The 21,439-nt window shown below is 36.2% G+C and overlaps 1 protein-coding gene across 1 annotated transcript in view; it reads left to right on the forward strand.

Moving 5' to 3' along the window:
• The window catches only part of LOC149544487 (Peptidase M1 family protein), an 88,591-nt gene extending 79,303 nt beyond the window's left edge, over window positions 1-9,288 (forward strand). Inside the window, exons 25-34 of the mRNA XM_089795148.1 lie at window positions 4,527-4,710; window positions 4,897-5,045; window positions 5,149-5,287; window positions 5,379-5,525; window positions 7,055-7,136; window positions 7,223-7,398; window positions 7,536-7,646; window positions 8,135-8,251; window positions 8,389-8,460; window positions 8,873-9,288. Coding sequence (XP_089651274.1) covers window positions 4,527-4,710; window positions 4,897-5,045; window positions 5,149-5,287; window positions 5,379-5,525; window positions 7,055-7,136; window positions 7,223-7,398; window positions 7,536-7,646; window positions 8,135-8,251; window positions 8,389-8,460; window positions 8,873-8,953 — 1,258 coding nt within the window. The 3' untranslated portion in view covers window positions 8,954-9,288. The remainder of the gene's footprint in view (window positions 1-4,526; window positions 4,711-4,896; window positions 5,046-5,148; window positions 5,288-5,378; window positions 5,526-7,054; window positions 7,137-7,222; window positions 7,399-7,535; window positions 7,647-8,134; window positions 8,252-8,388; window positions 8,461-8,872) is intronic.
• Window positions 9,289-21,439: the final 12,151 nt, after the last annotated feature.

Raw genomic sequence — 21,439 nt, forward strand, 5'->3', positions numbered from 1 at the left:
AGTATTCCCTGATTGTCTGAAAACAAAGAAGTCGGACCTGCTTGAGGAACATGCATATTTGCAAGCATCTGACGAAGCCAAACTGCTTCACAAGCTGCCTTGACAGCTCCTCTATATTCTGCTTCTGTAGAGGAGAGTGCATGTGCCTATTGCTTCTTACTGGTCCAGGTAACTGTTGTAGATTCGATACTGAACACATAGCCAGAAGTAGATTTCCTGTCATCAATAGAGCTGGCCCAATCGGAATCGGTGAATCCACTGAGCTGAGGAGTACTACTCCTTGTGTAAAGAAGACCATAATCTGAAGTACCATGTACATAGCGTAACACACGTTTCACTGCAATCCAATGATTAGTCTTGGGGTTCGTCATGAACCGTGAGATGTAGCTAACTGCAAAACTGAGATCAGGTCTAGTAGTAGTAAGTTAGATGAGACTACCTACTAGCTGCCTGAAGAGTGTTTCATCTACAGGAGGAGAATCAGATTGTTCGAACAATTTCAGACTAGTCTCCATAGGAGTGGAGGCAGGTCTGCAATCCTGCATTCGAAAGCTGTCAAGCAAATTTCTGGCATACTTGGACTGAGACAAAAAATAGCTGTTGTCAGTCTGCCAAACCTCAATGCCTAAATAATAATGAAGCAATCCGAGATCTGTCATATCAAAAGTTCTGTATAGATCCTGTTTGATTTCTGAAATCAAATGTTCTGAACTCCCAGTAATGATCAAATCATCCACATAGACAACAAGAAAAAGAATATCATTACCAGTGTTTAATAGACAAATTATTGTCGGACGAGCTACACTAAAATCCCTGAGCAACCAAGTATTGATCAATCTTTATGTACCAAGCCCGAGGGGCCTGTTTAAGACCATAGAGGGCCTTCTGGAGTCTACATACTTTTGGTTTTGAACCGGCAACCTTGAAACCTAGGGGCTACATCATGTAAACTTCTTCCTGTAATTCACCATTGAGAAAAGCACTCTTGACATCCATTTGATGAACTTTCCAACCATACTGAGCTGCAATGGCAAGAAGAATGCGAATAGTGCTCATCTTGGCTGTCGGAGCAAAGGTCTCCTTATAGTCAATGCCTTTGCGCTGGGTGAATCCTCAAGCAACAAGTCTAGCTTTGTATTTGTCCAAGGTACCATCTGCATGGTACTTGACCTTATAGACCCATTCACAACTAATGGGTTTCTTTCGAGCAGGGAGATCTGAAAGAACCCAGGTGTGATTCTTTTGAAGACTCTGAAGCTCAGCATCCATTGCCTGTTCCCATTTTGGTATTCCTTTGGCCTTTGCATATGTCTGGGGCTCAGGGATATTGTGGATGTTGGCCATAAGAGAAACATTAATTGTGTTGTGCTGAATGCTCTTATTTTTGGAGGTTCTACCCTCAATGAGTTCATCAGGACAAAGATCACTAATCGTTTGGGCACACCATTTTGGCCGAAGAGTAGAGGAACCAATATTAGATGCTGTTGGAATAGCTGGATGAGGAGGAGCAGGAATTGTATTATCTGGAGGTGGCTGAGGTGGTGTAACAGTAGCATCAGATGACTCATATAAAATAGGACCCAAGTCAAAGATTGTTGAAGACTGAATATTGGAATGTGGCGAGGAGGCAGAGAGCTGAAATGGTCCGAGTTCCTCGTCAAACACAACATCACGACTAAAGATTAAACGATCAGTGTTTACATCAACTAGTCTGTAGGCCTTATGTGTGTGATTGTATCTTGTAAACATGAGTTTCTGGCTTTTGGAATCCAACTTAGTGTGTTTGGCATCAGGAATCCATACATATGCTAGAGAGCCAAAAACTTTCAAATGGTTGATCCTAGGTTTGTGACCAGACCAGGCTTCCTTAGGAGTCTTATGGTTAACCGCAAGGGTGGGTGACCGGTTAAGAAGGTAGACAGCTATAGATACTACTTCTGCCCAATATTTTCTAGGAATATTTCTATGTTCTAGCATAGTTCTAGCTGTTTCTGTGATGGTACGGTTTCAACGCCCTACAACACCATTTTGTTGAGGGGTGTGAGGTGTGGTGAATTGACGTCTAATGGCATGAGTAGTACAGAAGGCAAAGAAAGCAAAAGAATAGAATTCCACCCCATTATCGGTCCTAAGAGTACGGATGAGGGAACCAGACTCTTTTTCTACAAGGCCTTGTAACTACTGAAATATAGGAAAAGCATTTGATTTTTGCTTAAGAAAATATACCCACATCTTGTGACTGAAATCATCCACAAAGAGTAAGAAGTACATGTTCCCAGTAACAGAAGTAGTATTCTTAGGATTACATACATCAGCGTGGACCAGCTGGAGTACTTTAGATGCCCGCCATGATTCACCATCCTTAAATGGTGTCCTATGTTGCTTCCCTGCTTGGCAAGCTCTACAAACCTGATGGTTTTGGGTCTGGATATCAGGTAGGCCATGGACTAAATTATCCCGAGCAAGTTGTGCTAGATATTGAATGTTCAGGTGACCGTATCGCTGATGCTAGAGGCTGTTGAGAGCGGATGATTTTGCGATGAAGGCACACTCAAGGGAATCGCCTGAATCTACAAACCTATAAATACCATGATCCTCAAGACCGGCAGCAAGTGTAGTGCGAGAATCACGATCAATAATTGAACACTTCCACTGAAAATGACATTCGATTGAGAGGAGTGCTTCATAATCTGACTAATAGACAGAAGATTATGTTTCATGCTAGGAACATAACATACATTGAGGAACATGAGTCTTCTTTCTCCGGACTGAATTTGAACATTGCCCTTGCCAACAATATTGTATTATTCACTGCCTCTAAAGATTATTGAGTCAGAATAGGGAGTGAATTCAACAAACCAATCATGCCTGTGAGTGAAGTGTCGGGAGGCACTGGAATCTATGTACTAGGCAAAAGATTTCACATGATCTGTAGGTATGCTGGCCATAAAAGCATGGTAGATAGATTCTTTTTGCTCTGAGCGTTGGGCAACATCGGTTTACTTTTTAATTGAGTTTGACTTTTGATGCTCATAATATGTGAATATCTCAGTTGGCACAAACTTTGAGGTGAGAAAATGAAAGACCTAGAAAAATCGAAGTACCTAGAACAAAGCTTGGAAAACCCAGAAATAATGTTGTTGGAATCTGGATCTATTGGCTTGAAAATTGAGGCACGGAAAACAAGGTACCCATAAAAAAATGATGAAGACCCATTTGAGATCTCAAAAAACCCACCTAGAATATGTGATCAAAAATTTTTTCTGACCCCAAAAATTAGGGTTTTGGTCAAAACCCTAGCCGATGGCTTGGTAGGTCGAAATTGTAAAAAAAATGGCAATTTCTTGAAAAGAAAAAATTGATTTTTGTTGTAGAGTTCGTCTAAAGGTTGATAACTCCTCAAATGGCAGAGGTAAAACGCATAGTAGAGAAAAAACATAGTGAAAAATGTCCTTAAAAAAAGGCGATTTGCAGACGAATTGCAAAGAAATTGTGATTTGGTAGACGTTTTGCAGAGTAGGTAGACGTTTTGTAGAGTAGGCGAGCCCAGGATGCCGCTGTTTGCAGATTGAGGGAAGCAATCATTGGATTTGCAGGCCGAAAGTCTCAGACCACGAACCAAGCAACACGCAGGCCGACCATAGAAAATATGCAGATTGTCCGGTTGCAGAGCTGCAGGTTGCAGAGAAGTTCGGCCCCCCAAAAAAAACCAAAAGATCGACCTTTAATGCCACGCGATTTGTAGACCCGGAGTTCGGGAATTTTGCTAGGCCGAAAACCCTAGGTAGGTTAGAGAGAAATTTGACAGAAATAATTTTGAAAAATTAAACAAATAATTTCACAAAGAAATTATAAATTTTTTTCGAAAAAATTCAAGTATTAGCTTTGATACCATGTTACAAACTACAAAGAGGAGAGTCAAATAGAATAGAAACATTCTATTCTAGACTACACCTAAATATTAGAAACATTCTAATATTTATAGAGATATAATAAGATACGATAGTGAGCATTAAAAAGAAATAGATTATTCTAATATTTCGAGGACATGCAAATTTCTGATTTTTGAAAATAGATTGACCATTATGGGAGGGTATTACGATATTAGATAGTTTCTATTTACTCTCTCTTCCGTCTTTTCCTAATGGTCACTCTTTTTGTAATGTTTCCATAACTCTTGTTCGTTATGGAAACTTTCTTTTTCACTCTACTCTACAAGAGAATTTATATTTCCTCTCTCTTGTTTGTTATAGAAACATTCTCTTGTATCTTGTATATATAGATCATTCATGATCTTTGTTTAATAACACATTCATTATTTTACCATAATACAGTAAAATCTAGTGGATATAGTCTTCATTTTAATCATAATTCTAGGATTTGGTATCTGTGATTCAATTCCCTGTTAGATCTTTTGGAAAAATTTGGAACATTTACTTGGAGATGAAGTTTTTAACAACTCTTTAACAGTTCTGATTAGAAGTATATTGTACTGATGTGGTGCTTTTGTTCTTTGCTATTTTCAGGCAACAAATTCCTCCTACTCCTGGTCAATCTGTTAAAGAACCAATGTTTATACCAGTGGCAGTTGGATTGTTAGATTCTAATGGAAAGGATATCCCCCTGACTTCAGTATATAATGGGAATGCATTGCTTTCATTTGGAAGTGAAGGACATTCTGTTTCAACAGTTGTTCTCCGTGTTGAGAAGGTGAGATTTTCCTCTCTTGAATTGTATGGTGATCCTATATTGTTGTCTCCACATTTACATGCTGTTCACATAAAGAATGTATGTGTAGAATTTAGAAGATTGTTTATATTGTCTTGTTTTGTTGTATAAGCCCGAAGAAAATTGCACTGAAATAGTTTTATTTATGCTTCTGAATATTGCATACAGGAAGAACAGGAGTTTGTCTTTGCCAATGTTCTTGAGCGGCCAGTACCATCTCTACTACGGAACTATAGTGCCCCTGTGCGTCTTGTTTCAGATATCGGTGATGACGATCTATTCTTTTTACTTGCAAATGATTCGGATGAGTTTAATAGGTCTGCATCTTACAGCTTTTCCCTGACAAAAGTTCTTGTTATGGTTTCTTCTGATATCAACTTGAGCAGGTAAATAAAAGTTTGTGCTTCTTTGTTCCTTTAGGTGGGAAGCTGGGCAGACATTGGCAAGAAAGCTCATGCTTGCCCTTGTTGATCGGGCACAAAAGTGTCAGCCATTGACTGTCGATCCAAAATTTGTCAGTGGGCTTAAAAGTCTTCTTTGTGACTCTACCCTAGACAAAGTAAGTTATCACCGTCCTTTTACAAATGATACTATTTTGTGAATATCAGATTTTCTGCTTGGTTTTTAACTTCCTTTGTGTTGGAGTGCAGGAGTTCATAGCAAAGGCACTTACCTTCCCTGGAGAAGGAGAAATCATGGACCTCATGGAAGTTGCTGATCCTGATGCTGTTCATAAAGTTCGTTGTTTTGTTAGAAAACAGCTTGCATCTGAATTGCGTCTTGAGTTGCTCAGAGCAGTAAGGATACTTTTTAGCTTTTCTTTTTTTGAGAAGTCTAATAACTTAGTTTTAAAGTGCCTTTTGGGAACACGGAAGGTTTTGACACTCTTAGTTTCGAACCCTTCAGTTTGTACACAAGGATGAATAATTGTATGAGTTAAATATATGTGATCTAATTGAAAAGTGAATTTCCAAATCACGGTATTAGGTATTGTGATGAAATCATAAGAATATGGTAAATCAAAGAGAAACCAAGGCCCTTTTGGGAATGTAGAGGAGACTATGAAACAACAAAAGAGGAAAATGTTATGAGTCATGCACTTTTTGCAAAATATTCTCTGGCAAGTCTGCTGTTTGTCCTGTACAACAAGCAAATCTTGTGAGAGAGCTACTTGTGTTAAAGTTACAGCCTTGCTTGTTGTTTTCCCCTTTTTTCCATTTGATATTTGTTTGCAACCCTATAAATAAATTGGGAACATGCAACTAAGTTAGTGGCCTTTGAGACTGTCATAGGAGATACCTTTTTGGTTAAGCAGCAAGGGTTCTATGACGGCCCTCTCTAGCGGATACCCGTAATTCAGTTACAAACTTATGATATAATACACGTATGATATAACATTATCTAATATTGATTCATATCTTGTTATTTTGTATATTAAAAGATTAACTTGCCAAAAGATTACAAATTAATATTACTGGTCCAGTATACAGAAAACAAGTAAACTTCCATATCTCAATCAGATTCTTGCATAGACCCAACACCCAATACTACCATTAAACCACATCACATCCTTCCATTTCTTGATCAATCACTTTCTCAACCCCCTGTCAACCACAATCAGTTGCCATGCCAGAACATACCACACCAAACACAGTGAACTTGACTTGATTGAATACCTCAAGTTGACTTCTAGCATTCTCCAATTTTCCAGAGTTGACTGATTGCATGAAAAATGTAGTTGAAATTTGTAGCCGACCTTGATTGTGAGTATCCATCAAGTTCTCCACCATTTTCCCCAAGTCCTTTGTAGTATGAATATACCTCCTGCATTCACTGATGGCCCTTTATTTCTTTCAACCATTTCTCAACTTAAGGTGTAATCATGTCTCTACTGTAGATCTTTGGGAGAAAGAACCAAAGTAGCCAAAGTCAAGATGAAACTTTTTAGAAGCTTTACGATTTCTCTGTTTGGTATTAACCATTTGATGAGAAATCAACTTTGGAAGTTCTGAAAATTCATTATTGTTTTTATTCTTAGATTTAAGGCAAGTTACAAGACAAATCATTTTGTTTCTTTTCTTCTAAATATGTTATTAGCATTAACATTGCAGATGTATTGCCTTTATCCTTGGAGAAACTGTAAATTTTGTTTTTCTGCACGTCTCTCATTTGCCATCCATACTGTTTACCGCTGTACTAAAGAAGAAACAAAGTGTATGGCGTTAAATATTGGAATAGCAGCATGGCATTTTATTATATTGGAAGAGATTTAGCGCAAGCTATGTGATCTATCAAGCATATACTTATTGCTTTGCATGCTGGTCAGGTTGAGAATAATCGCAGCTCAGAGCTATATGAACCTTCTCATGAAAATATGGCAAGGCGTGCTTTGAAAAATACCGCCCTTAGTAAGATTAGCTTTTATTCTGAATTCATATGTTATTTTGATCAATGTAGATCATTATCTAATTTGTGTTGATTTAAAATGAATCAGCTTATCTTGTCACATTGGAAGATCCAGAAATGACAGAACTTGCACTAAACGAATACAGATCAGCAACAAATATGACTGAACAGTTTGCAGCTTTAGCTGCTATAGCCCAAAACCCTGGTGATGTTAGAGCTGAGGTTTTGTCTGATTTTTACCAGAAGTGGGAGGGAAATGCCTTGGTAATAATATTCCTCATTAATATAAGTAGTTGGTTTGGAATAGTGCCTTGCATGATTGGTTATGCTTATTATGTTTTTGTCATGGTTTTATTTTTTTTTCTTATTTTTTACTTTAATGTTACATTTTCATATTCCAGGTCATCAATAAGTGGCTCGCTTTGCAAGCATTCTCAGATATCCCGGGCAATGTCAAGAATGTACAAAGTTTGATGCAACATCCTTCTTTTGACATCCGCAATCCTAACAAGGTGAGGCTGACATTGAATTGAATATGACCTTGTGCCTTACATTCAGATACCTTCTTGTTGGTATTTATTCCCCGACTGTTGTCTTTTTATGCGGGAGTAGCCATAATTGGTTCTGCTGTATCTGGCTGGAAGGGTCTCATGGTACTGCTGATGAAAGTAATGTTAATTTTTTTTTAACAAATTGCTTATAACCAAGATGAAACTTTTTAGAAGCTTTACGATTTCTTTCTGTGTTGCTTCATATGTTCCCTCCCTGGGCTTTATTTTGTTTTACATTTATTGTAATACTGTTTATCTCTGCCTCATCTTAATTTTGGAATTCTGGAAGTGCATTTTCCCCAAGTCACAAGTATCTTTTTTCCTAAGTCACAAGGTCTTATTCATAACCATGCTAGTGGATCATAGCTGAGGGCATTGTTGAACATTGATATCTTTTTTCTGAATGTTATAGCATATGTTCTTTTGCTTACTCCATCTGCATTACTCAGGTTTACTCTCTTATTGGAGGATTTTGTGGTTGTTCGGTCAACTTTCATGCAAAAGATGGCTCTGGTTATGAATTTGTTGGAGATGTTGTATTGCAGTTAGATAAACTTAATCCACAGGTCAGAGTTGATTTTGAGTTAAATCTCTATTGGATAAAGTGCAACTTACTAGTTGAATTTTTTTATATTTCTGTCATGAGATTGATAATTATAACATGAAGAATCATGTGAGTATATAAACTGTCTTATAATTGCAGGTTGCATCCCGTATGGTTTCAGCATTCTCAAGGTGGAAGCGGTTTGATGAGGGCAGACAAGCACTTGCAAAGGTTTGGTCTAATTATTGTAGTGAGAAGTCAGCATTTTATGTTTTATTGTTTATATTTAGTTGGATTTCTGAAAGTCGAAAGAAACCTGATAATGGATGGCTGGATTGTTGAATACTTATATTGTGAAGATTGAACTGTGCTAGTTATCTGTATACCTTCATATAGTTTCACTGTTTTGCAGTCAGTTTCATTAGATTGCCCTAGTGAATTCCTTAAATTAATAACACTACATGTGTGGCTCTATTTTTGTGCTGTTTATCCCGCACTAAATCAACTGAAAGCTGATTGAGATTTTGGCCACTGTTAAAATATTAAGTAGTTCTGATAGTAAGGAAGAAACTTTTTAACATACTTGTTTTTAGTATAAATGCTTATGATTTTTTTTTTTATAAACCTGGTAATTTTTATACAGGCTCAACTGGAGCGTATTGTAGCATGTAATGGTTTGTCAGAGAATGTGTATGAGATTGCATCTAAAAGCTTGGTACCATAATTTTGAGGGAGATGGGTATGTACGACTGGAAGCATGATAAAGCAAGAGGTTGCATTTGAAGCATTATGTGTCAGTCTTCCTTTGGTCAATTTTGAATAAATGCTTGGAGATAATCTCTATCTAGAAGGTGACCACTTCAATATTTAGAAAAGGATCCAATCTCAAACATTCTATAGATCAGCTTCTGCTCCCATCTTATAGTGACATTAAGGGAAGTAGAGTACTTGTTTAAATATCTAGATGAATGTCTTGATGAATATTATGATTATTTTCAAAGTCAAAGACATGCTCTGTTTAATTGTAATTATTTATTATGGATATGGTGGTTCATAGCATGATGGCGTTTAAACTTTATATGACCTAGTTTAGCATGTGAAGATAATGACCATATGCATTTGACGATATTATATAGAGTCTTTTCGTCAAATCAATAATTATCTGCTATTCAGTTTAATTATGAATGCAGCTATTTATGTTGTTAGCACTATTATATTTATTCTAATTTGATGTGCTTTTATGCTCCAGTAGACATTATGTAAACAGCTGCTCAGAGATGATTTTCACAATGACTTCCCTGTGGCATGTTATGGTTTGATCTCAGGCGTTGTCATTAATATTGTTTGTCATCTTGATCATGTTCTTGTCTATGTTTGGTCCTTGAGCATCTTTTCCAGAAAAATTATATGTTTAATATTGTCTATTTCATGGTATTGGTTGACTCAGTTCGCCAGAAGGTCAATGTTACATGCCACTCTAAGGGTTCCTTGTGTTAAATTTCATGCCCTGTTTATATTTTTTCCTTCTTTTCTTTCACGTTTCTGTTGTTTGCATGGCTTCACCAAGATTGACTGATGCTCCGGCATAGCCTCTAACATAGGTGGCACTCTGAATTCAAACGATTTAACCTGTGGGCCCACCCGATGTAGTTCATAAGACTTTCAGCATGTCATGTAGACTGGTTCTAATGGTGGCAAACCGGTGTGACAGCTCCCAAGATGGTACACACAGGCAGTTGAGTTTACTTCAGATCCAGGTTTGGGTTTGCATCCTTACTCATTGGTATTTGAGATGCGTCAATAGTTGGGATGTTTTTTGTTGTCCTTTAGAGGGCAGATTACTATGATTTGGCACTCTCAATCTTAAGTTGTGGTACAACTTATTAAGGGTGGGTTATTTTGGATTCGTGGCAAGGGCTCAGAGGGTCTTTTTTGGCTTGCTTCTCTATTCTTTCCATGTATTCACACCTATAACCCCTTTGTGATAGTTTTACTACAGGTAGTTGCCATATAGAAGCACATTATAAGTTGGTTCAGTTGGTTATAAATGTGGAAGGATTCCTGCGAAAGTTCTAGGTTGGTTGGAGGAGGCTTACAAAGAGTTGGTTCAGATTCTTTCTTCTCTTGAGTGCCCTTCCTTGGAGGGGTAGGATATTCTGGACCAGAGCAAGGATTTATCTAGCAAGTATTTGGGGGCTATATGGTGCATGGAGCTTGATAGACAATTGTTTGGAGGTGTAGAGGTAGGATATTTTGGACCAGAGCAAGGATTTATCGAGCAAGTATTCGAGGGCTATATGGTGCATGGAGCTTGATAGACAATTGTTTGGAGGTGTAGAGGCATTGAGTTGAAATGTGTTAAAAAAGATGAAAAATGTGCTGAAAAACTTTTGTTGGCCTAAGTGCAACTTTTTCATGTGGTTGATGGTAAAAAAAATGATGTTTGGGATAATTTGTGCAAGCTAGGCTTCCGTAGTCCCTCTATGTATTTTGTGCCATAATAGTAAGGAGTCTTTCCCATATTTTTTTTCAACGTTCCTTCCTAGGGAGAATTGGTACTTTTCATTGGGATGTTTGGAATCAAGCTCGTCTCCACTTTTGTTTTAAGCCTCCTATTAAAACTTTTTTCTTTAGATCGCCTTGGTGCTTGGATCCAATTCCTTATCCTTAGATTGCCTTGGTCTTTGGATCTGATTTCATTATATGGTAGTGTTTTTTTGGAGAGGAATAATAGGAGTATTTATGATGTTAGGGGGTTGAACACTTGTGGTTGGAAATGATTCACATTCTCATAACAAAATACTTAACAATATGGACACAGAGAAAACAAAATGCTTTACAAATCATCCATTAATACTTAAATTGCGTACAAACATCCTAAGATGGGAGAACTCCAACTTCTTACCATATAAGAGAGCTTCCAAACTAAGAGCTTCCAACTAAGACCTTTTAACTAGCTTGCACACCAAGAGCTTCCATACTAAGAGATCTTCCACAAAGAAGGGCTTACAACCAAATAACTTTTACTTGAAGAGTTTCACCAAGGACAACCTTCATCCCAAGATCTTACACTTGAAAATCTTCTACCACAAGAGTTTCTACTAAAAAATTGCTCCTTAAGAGCTTACACGAGAGCTTGATCACAAATGCTAATAAGTATTTCTTATATAGGCACTTACCACCCAAGATATTACAAACACAACCAATGTGGGATAAAATATAGATGCAACTACCTTATAACAAATATTAAATTCCCACCCAATTACACCTAAGCACCACCATGTAGGCCAATTAGAAAATTGCGTTGCCTTTGTAGAGGATAATAAATATTAAATGCATGATTTAAGAAACTTTCCAAAAACTTGTAAAATCCCACCTATACACCTTGTTAAATGAAATAACAACTAATTTTATTTTATTTTCTTTTTATGCCACCTATATACCTTGGTAAATGAAATGCCTTTTTTCTCCTTTTTTCCCTTTTTCATTTTTAAAGTATTTTTCCTTCTATTTTGGTCACCACTTCCATTTTTTTTTGATCATGCCCCCTTTATTTTTCCAAGAAATATGAAAAAAAAAGAATTATTTTTAGAGATAGGAAATATAAACATATTCATTGCATATCATTCACTACAAGGGAATTGTACCTTGGAATTCAGAGGGAAGTTTCAAAAGCATACACAACTTCCCAACTATTGGCAACATTAGTTTTATGTGGTTTGGGCATAAGAGTAAAAGTAAAAGAAATATTTGAGGAGAACAATCTTCTAACCAACATACTCTGAGGGTCCGCAAAAGGATTACCTCCGGTGTAGTTACCTCTTCCTCTGCTAGTGTTATCCTCTCTCCATTCAAATTTGCCTTTGTCATAAGATGTATTGTTAGATCTTTTACTTCCTCCATAAGATCTACCTCTAGTCTTCTAAAAATTTCCACCTCTTACCTGTTGTCTATGTTCTTGTTCCTTTGCCAATATATGTTTCTCAAGGCATACAAGTATGCTTCTTCCACACTTTGCATCTTTACAAAAATGATTTCATACAGAATTGAAGTTTTCAAACCATTTAGGTACCTAGTGACCCTTTCAACCTCATCATCAGTATGTCCAAATTTGATATCCAACTTACAAAATTCCTCATTATAATCTTACACAGTCATCTTTCTTTCTCAAATTTTGAACTCTTCTCAACAAATTAGCTTGGTAATCAACAAGAATTTCTTTTTCAACTTACGAACCATCTTCACCCAAGTTTTGATCTTTTCCTTTCTCCTTCTTTGTCTATCAATTTTCAAGTGTTCCCACCAAATAGAAGCATAGCCTCTCAATTTAGTAGTTGCTATCTTCAGTTTCCTATCCTTAGGATTACTTTTATAATCAAAATATTTTTCTATCTCAAAGACCCAATCCAAGAAGGCATCGGTATCATGATTTCTACAATAACTTAAAAGTTCAAAAGAATGCCTAGAATTCTCTACTCAAGGCTCTTAAGAGAATTCCTTCATCCTACTCTACCTCTGGTTAACTATTAGGTGCAACTGCTTCTTCCTCATTACTATCATCATCAATATGTACTCTTCTCTGGGTTGCCTCAACATCTTCAAGTGTAGCTGTAATTTGTCTCAACATGTCCATAATATCATTATCTACATTTCTTCTACCTCAAACTATTTTGACAGTATTTCCTACAAGAATCATAACTCTAATAAAGTTATAGGCTAGAAACTCAGTTTGCCACCCTACAACCAATCCAAACAGGGTTCTCCAAAAACTCCACAAGGAAGGAAACCTTAGCTTTGATATCGCCTGACACACAAGATGGTGGAAAGAATGGACACAAGTGAAGCATTCACCAACCACCGAGCTAGAGTTACACATGGAAACAAAAACAGTTATGAAAGAAATGCTAACTTATAATGAATTCAATGCAAATATGATGAGACAGTCTTCTTAGAGTATGTCAGGCTTAAGGCCTACCTAGTTGTAGCCATATACAATCAAATTACAAACAAGGTTACAAGCTTAGGCTTACAGAGACAAATTTATGTTATCTTCCTTCTACTAATCTTAATACTACCTAATCACTATCATAGATCTCGAATATATAGCCATCAAGATCACAAGTTAGCATGACCGAATATTTGTTACAAAATATAGGTGATTCCTCAAACAGAAATCAACAACCACACAATTAAGAAAAGATCACAAGTTAGCTTGATCAAATATTTGTTACAAAATATAGGTCCTTCCCCAAACAGAAATCAACAACCACATAATTAAGAAAACATACATTTGTGGGATAAGCAATAGGTCCAAATGTGATCCAAGAAGATATCCCTAAGGCCACAAAGATCCTTGGTATGACAAAAACTTCGTAGAAAAGAATAACCACATGTTACTCAACAATAGGTCCAAATGTGATCCAAGAAGAGATCCCCAAGGCCACAAAAATCCTAGGTATGCCAAAAACCTCGTAGAAAAAAAAACATGTTACTCGACATGCCAGTAAATAAATACGCTTGAGCAAAGAAAAATGATAACTCTCCAGTGAGATCAAATGAAGTTCGATGAACATAGGAGGATGATACACGATAGGTCCACATCAAGTAACCAACTACATGGAAAGAAATATCACAAACAACAAGGCTCATTCCATGAACAACAGAAAGGAACAATAAACAAGAAATATTTTTGGTTGATGCAAGATTGCAAAATAACACAAGATGCTCCTACATCAACATCTTTCTCAATTTTTTTTTGATCAATTCATTTTGAAATTGTATTGGAATACTCATTGCATGTGTAAAATCTTTTGTCTTTAGATGTTTACATACACTCTTCACTTTGTTGTTTACACACAACTCTTTGTATACATCATTGATATCTATAACTCTAAGTTCTTCAATTTTGCAATGAGTATATGATTGAACATCTTCTACCAGTAATACACTTGGAGGTCTCAAAGATAGAGCACTTGTCATATCAAATTTAGTCACCTTCATTGGATGCAACTTGAACTTGCTTCTTGATCACATCAATACAAATAGGAGTATTGATTTTGTTTTCCATTGTTTGTCTTGATTTCAACATTTTAACCCTTTACATTGTTCACAATAATACCTTTTACTTTTTCGATCCATATTTTCTACAATTAGATCCTTCAATTACTTTTCAATTGTCTCCAAATATAGTAACAATCATAATATCCACAATAGATAGTTTCACAATAGTGTTTCAAGATATTAGTGTGAGAAATTATCACTATTTGCCCTTATTTATGCATGAAAATAGTCATTTCACCTCTTGCAATGGTTAACGATGCTTTTCATTTGTAAAAGCTAGTAGTCATTACAACCTTCTTTTACACTAGCTAAAGTGTCTACCTTTTAATGCTACCACTTTGCAATTTTCTGATTTGATTTTTATCATAACTTTCTAAGGTCTAGTCATCACATTACATCTTCCTATGCGAATTTTAAATGACTATCCATACCTTTTTGGGGATTGGCTAATGATGTTCCTTTAAGTACACCCCCTAAGTTTAATCTTGACTTAGTTTAATGAAGAGACCAACACACCTGTGACTAATTCCTCTTGGTCATGTATTCTGACTCCTTCATTTTCATCTTCTTTCTTTTTTATATCTTGTTCATCTCAATTCTCACTGTTTCCACATCAACAACTTTCTTTTCTTTATTTTTCTTTTACCAGTTGGATGACCGGTTGTCCATCCTATAATCTTTTTCCAAATGACAATAGTGTTTCAAGATAGTCGTGTGAGAAATGATCACTATTTCCCCTTATTTATGCATGAAAGTAGTCATTACACCTATTGCAATGGTTAACAATACTTTTCATTGGTTAAAGCTAGTAGTGGTGACAACCTTCCTTTACATCACATAAAGTGTCTACTTCTAAATGATACCACTTTACAATTTCTAATTAAATTTTCATCATAACTTTCCAAGGTCTAGTAATCACATTACATCTTCTTATGCAAAATTTAAATGAATATTTATACCTTTTTGGGGATTGGCTAATGATGTTCCTTATGTATTCTCCCTAAGTCATTTTTGACTTAGCTTTATGAAGAGATTGTTGTCACAAAAGTTTGCACCCTTGTCCAAAGTTTTTACCTAAGGACAACCTTGTGAAACATGGAAACAACCTCCAAGTTGTGGGACTTGAACTATGAGGTTGAGTCTTCGGAGAAAGCCGGCTTCCTTTGCTATCAGGATGCATCTAACTACTCTTAGAGAGGAAAATGGAGAAGGAATGCTTGAAAGCAAATCTACCTACTCTAACCTAAGGGGGTGATGCACCAAAATAGAGTGTTTGAACTTATCTCTGCCCATGAATGCATAGTCAACCAATTATAACCTCAAAGAATACAGATTCAGACTTTGCTTAATTCAACACCCACATGTAGATCAGACAAAAAAATAATGGTACAGGAAGAAACTTCACTTAATATCATTCAAATGTCAAAAGTAGATACAATCATGCATATTGCAGAACATAGATAAAAATTAACTAGAGGCAAGGAACCTTGCACAATGTGTTAATGGATAAAAGAGACTTGGGAGAGGATTTACAATGGTTCTGAGGCATGAGAAAAAAAGTAGTACACATGAAAGCAATACTAGAGAATCAGGGAAAAGATCAACCCTTACAAAGATTACAAAATCTGCATTTATAGCGCAAGCATAATTGAGATTTTCCTAACTAAGTTACTCCACAACTACTATCCTAAATGCTCAGAGAATAATCACATAGTTCTAGAGAAAATATGATCTTGGCACAAAATAAAATCCAATATTTTGCCAAAACAGAGCCTTGAAAAGACCAAACGATGCCATTAAGTCGCTCTAACCAAGTAGATGGATAAAACCAGAGGTGGTGGAGTGTTTTCCTTCGTTCATTAGGCATGGCATTCATTGGAGAGTGGTTGGAATTGATCAATGAAGATTAGATCATGCAATAAAAAGATCTCTTTCCTATAGTTGGCTCGACGAACCAACAAAGTCAATAGGTCAACTAAGTTATTCAACCAAGATGGGCCACGTGGGCCAATAGTCTTATTTCTTTTCACCACCCTGCAAAGTCTCCACGCATTTGGCCATATCACTTTTAACTAACCGCACAACCCTCAAACTTAACTGTGACGGTTAACAAAAAATGTCAACCCAACTGCCAATGTTAATTGCAATGTTATCACCTTGAGCCCACAAAGACACATGTCCTTTGGGCACTTCCCCACAATGTCTAAAGTTCTTGGAATTCCACGATGCAAGAAAGCATTGATCGTTGATCTACGGAAGATCGCAAAAACCTTTATTATTACTACACCTATCCTTTTACTTTTCGGGCCCATGGACCACTCAACATCCACCTCAGCATGACTTTGCGTCCAATTGGCACCACTTTTAACCCTGGCAGCCCACACGAAAGGATGAAGCCACCAATCCATATGTCACAACATCACTTGCCCACATTGTCAGAAAGTCTGATGAAAGACGGAATGTGGGAAAGTGACTGCCAATAGAACCCTAGCCGTATTCCAACTCATACTGGCATATCATTATGGTAAAAAAGGTGACCCGCAAGAAATGAGACCCATACACCACATGGTAGCAAGGCACTTGCCCGCTTTATATAAAGATCGTTCACTTTGAAGAAGTGGGAAAGTGCCTGCCGTAGATCTATGCAAGATCTGACGGCGTGGAAAATTGTGGGAGCCCCAAAAGAAAACTTAAGAGGATATGGAAATATTAAAGGATCCTTATTTAATTATTTCGTATTTCCATGGTATTTGAATATTTAAAGAAAATGGGAAGTGGTCGTTTATCATTTAAATTCAAATGTGGTGATTTTGGTGGGAAGGCAAATTTGGCCAACAATTCTGGTGACTCAGAGGGGATGCAAGCCAACTATGCATAAGAGTAGTGGCCTGAAGCATCCATTGGGCTACAAAGTCATAGAAAATGTGAGAATCCACCTAGCAAAACCCTAAAATCGCAGAAAACATACCTAGGAAACCTCAAAATTGCCTCTGCAACTGGAACCAAGAACCAAAATCCTCTACAACCTTTGCAAAATGCATGTGCTCATGCACTTCTTGGAAAACAAGAAACAAGAAAGGAAGCTAACCTAAATTATATACATGAAGTACTCATTTATAGGCAAAATTTCACCATTGGGCTTGCTTAATTAAAAAGCATTGGCCTGTTTGCAACTAATAACCACATAGGGACCACTCTATAGTGTATCAAATTTTGGGTGCCTCCCTGGGTTTGCCCCGTCTGCATCCCATTTTAATACCAGATCACCTTCTCTGAAGATTCTGACTTTAGCCTTCCTATGAAAAACTCTTTTCACCTATTGTTGATGTGTTTCTAGGGTCTGCATGGCTTGTTTCCTTTTCTCTTCCAGTTCCATCAGTTTTCTATTCTTATTGTCATGGCCTCATTTTCCATTATGTCCAACTGATGAGCCATTTCTAGGGATGGAAACTCTAATGAAATTGGAAGCCTTGCTTCTCTGCCATATGCCAACATAAAGGGTGAATTTCCTATGGCCTTCTTAGGTGTTATTCTATCAACCCACAATGCTGTCCTCAACTTTTGATGCCAATACCTTTGGTTGTCCTCTATAGTCCTTTTCATAATCATGATTAGGTTTTTGTTAGATGACTTAGCCAATCCATTTCCCCGAGGATAGTAGTTTGAGGATGTGCTAAAGTAAATATTATGATCAACCATCCATGCACAAATCTGAGCTCCTATAAAAGATTTTGCATTATTTTAAATAATGGTTGAAGGGGCACCAAACTTGGTCACAATTCCATCAAGGAATTCAACAAAAAAAGATTCTGTGGCATCCTTTAATGCTATTGCTTCTGTCCATCTGGTAAAGTAGTCTGTAGCAAGTAAAATCCATTTGTGATTAGAGCTGGAAGCAGGATTGATAGGGCCTATGAAATCCAATCCCCATTGAGCAAAATGTTGGTCCACCTGAATGGGATGAAGAGGAAGAGCTGCAAGTCTTTTCTTACAAGAGAAGGAAGCACATTTTTCACAATTCTTCACATACTTATGACAATCATGGAACATGGATGGCTAGTAGTAACCAACCCTCATGATCTTCATTGTAGTTGTCCTTGCTGAAAAGTGGCCACCATCAGGATTGTCATGAAGCTCTTTTATTATTCTTTCAACTTGGTCTGTATCAATGCATCTCAATAGGGCTCCATTAAAATCTCTCCTGCAAGGGATACCATCAACTATGGAATAAGAAATTGATTGCAGCCTATACTATCTCCTTTTAGTTCTATCCAATCCTTGAGGGCATCCACTTCCTATCAAGAAGGTCATCATTTCATCTATCCAACTTTTTGGATTATTGTTTCTTACTTCTTGCTGTTCTGTCAATATCATGGCAACTTCCTCACCTGACTCTTGAGATGAGACTATTTGTTTGCACAATCCCTTCCCTCTTACCAACTTGGTGACCTGTATGTCGACATCATATTCCATTACCTTAGTAATCCAACCAGCTCTCTTCTCACTAACATCTTTACTAAAAAGAAAGTCCTTCACACTGGTGTGGGATACCAACAAATGGATCTTGTTATGAGATAGAAGGTGTCTAAATTTATTCAAAGCTTTGATGATTGTAAGGGCTTGCTTCTCTACATAACTGTATTTGTTTTCGTATTCTTTAAGTCCTTCACTAAAGAAGGCAATAGGTTGCTCCTCATTCTTATCATTTGTTTGAGTCAAGACGACATAAATACTTGATTCACCACCTAAGGCATAAAGGATGAAATCCTTCTCAAAATTCGGATTGATAAGAGTAGGAGCTAAGGCTATGGATACTTTGATCTCTTCAAAACTTTCCTTCCCTTCTAATTGAACTCTAAATTTTGGCAAATTTGGAGTCCTAAACACCATGTCAAGGGGCTAGTTTTCAGATCTTACAAACTACTTATGTTCAAACAATATGCTACAAAGCACCGAGTCATGATCAGGAGAATGTAGAAAAGAAAATGGTTCATATATGTATGCATTTCAACACTTTACAAAAGTATCTGATATCAAACATATCATGGAAATGTCCTAAATTATTGTCCAAGATGCAAATGAATATTTCAGAATAGAAGGATTTACATTTATGCATCAAGTTGTTTGAAAAGTTAAAATCTTATGAAGCTCTTTATTTCTTTTTGGACGAAAATGGAGTCAAACTTCTAAGAGATTGCAGACTAGTCTATATGTTGAAATATTGTTATCACTGTCAAAATTGAGTTCAAAGGAGAGATTGATCCACTAAAGAATGCATTGAAAGATTACAATAAATATGTAAAATTCTAAAAAGAAAAAAGAAAACATCATCTCCAAGAAACATATTAATATGAATACATCTATTGAACTGGCTACATGAGTAATAGAGATGAGTGGCTATAAAGAGATGGAAGTGATAGTCACATAATTATATCAGCCACTATAAATATGAAAACTATTATTGGCAGAAGACTATGTGGTGATCTAGAGAGAACAAGTATGATATTGACGAGTATCGATCATATATATATAGAAATGTATGAAAACATTGTGAAGCATATATGATTGTACAAGAAATAATGAACTGGAGCATAAATTGACCAGTAGCAAACTCAGGAATATGTATATCACGAAGATGTAAAGATTGGGAAAAAATCATTATCATTGAATCATGACGAGTCCATGTCAGTGGTGCCATTGGGAGTAGTCAAAATCTGAATACAATAAATTCAAACATGCAAGTCAACAAATGATATGAAAGACATGAACATTTGTCCAAACATTGATAATGATTTCTACAACGGCTAACAAAAGATTCAAGGATATGCACAAACATGGAGGTTGTATAGCATCGTTTGGGAAATTAATGTCTATGGTAATAAAGACGTCTTACATAGAGAAAAAGGATGTTGTGACTCCTAATCCTCAAGGCAGAAATTTGGCATGAGAAAATCTTCATCTTCATGAGTAAGGGCACAAATACAATAAATCTATGTAGTGATAATACGTATCGAAAGAGACACAAGCAAATTACAAAATGGCAACGATATGTTCAGATTGATGTCCATTTGGAGAGGAAAGTGTGTGTAAGTCTTCGTATTTGCGAACCATTCTAAAAATAATAGACATGCCTTGATTCCATCACACTCGAACGTCTTCTTCATTCGTGACAAGAAGATATTTCAAAAGGGTCATGTCTTGTTCTACGCAATGGCAAGAATACATCTCTGTGTGCGTTGGCAAACAGAAGAGAAATGAGAACCTATCAAATATAGGTGCTTGTGTGGAGGAGTCATTGAGAGTTTGGATATCGTCCTATGCTTAATACTAAGAATCGAAACCTTTTAAAATGGAATATTACAAATATTATTAATTTATTTTTAATATATGGTTTGGTTAACAATGTTGAGGAAAATGATTTGTTAACAATGGTACAACTTGGTATGATCATGGTTAGAAGGGATGTAATTTACATCTGAAGAGGTATGACCTTTTATTAGAAAAGGCATGCTTTTTTTATGAATAAGATATAAAAGGTATATGAATCATTTGTTGAAGAGAGACATTGTAATATTCAAAGACATTTACATTCATACACTCTGAAGAAGTATTTTATATTTATTTATTGTATGGAGGAATAAGGGGTTCATTATGAATTTGTAATATAAATTCTATTATTTTATTTTAATAATAAAATAAAATGTTCTTTGTTTATTATTAAAGGCGTTGAGATTTAAACTATAGGTGAATCGTCCTTTGTAATTATTTTCTAGAATTTTGTATACAATTTAAATATCTGATAAGTGGATAGGATCATTTAGCATTTTAAATTTGATCATCGCAGATATTGTGAAATATTAAATCATTTCCGTATCTGTGTCTAGTTTGTCTCCCTACCAGAGGAGTTAAAATTCAATTTGGACTAATTTAAGATTGTATACATATTTGATCCATCACATCTTGATTATTTAATTATTGGCAGTATAAGTGCATAAAACATTATAAAGTTGTACGTGAAAATTCACTGATGTTGACTCTATTGCCCGTATGAGCAGAGGCACTAGTCTTTTTATTATTGAAGTCAAAAAATCTATATGTTCCTTCTACAAGCATCAAATTAATTATTCAATTACACAAAATGTTTAACCAT

This window comes from Cupressus sempervirens, chromosome 8, assembly GCF_028749045.1.
Source record: "Cupressus sempervirens isolate cs-2001-9-10 chromosome 8, ASM2874904v1, whole genome shotgun sequence".
NCBI classification, from domain to species: Eukaryota; Viridiplantae; Streptophyta; class Pinopsida; order Cupressales; family Cupressaceae; genus Cupressus; species Cupressus sempervirens.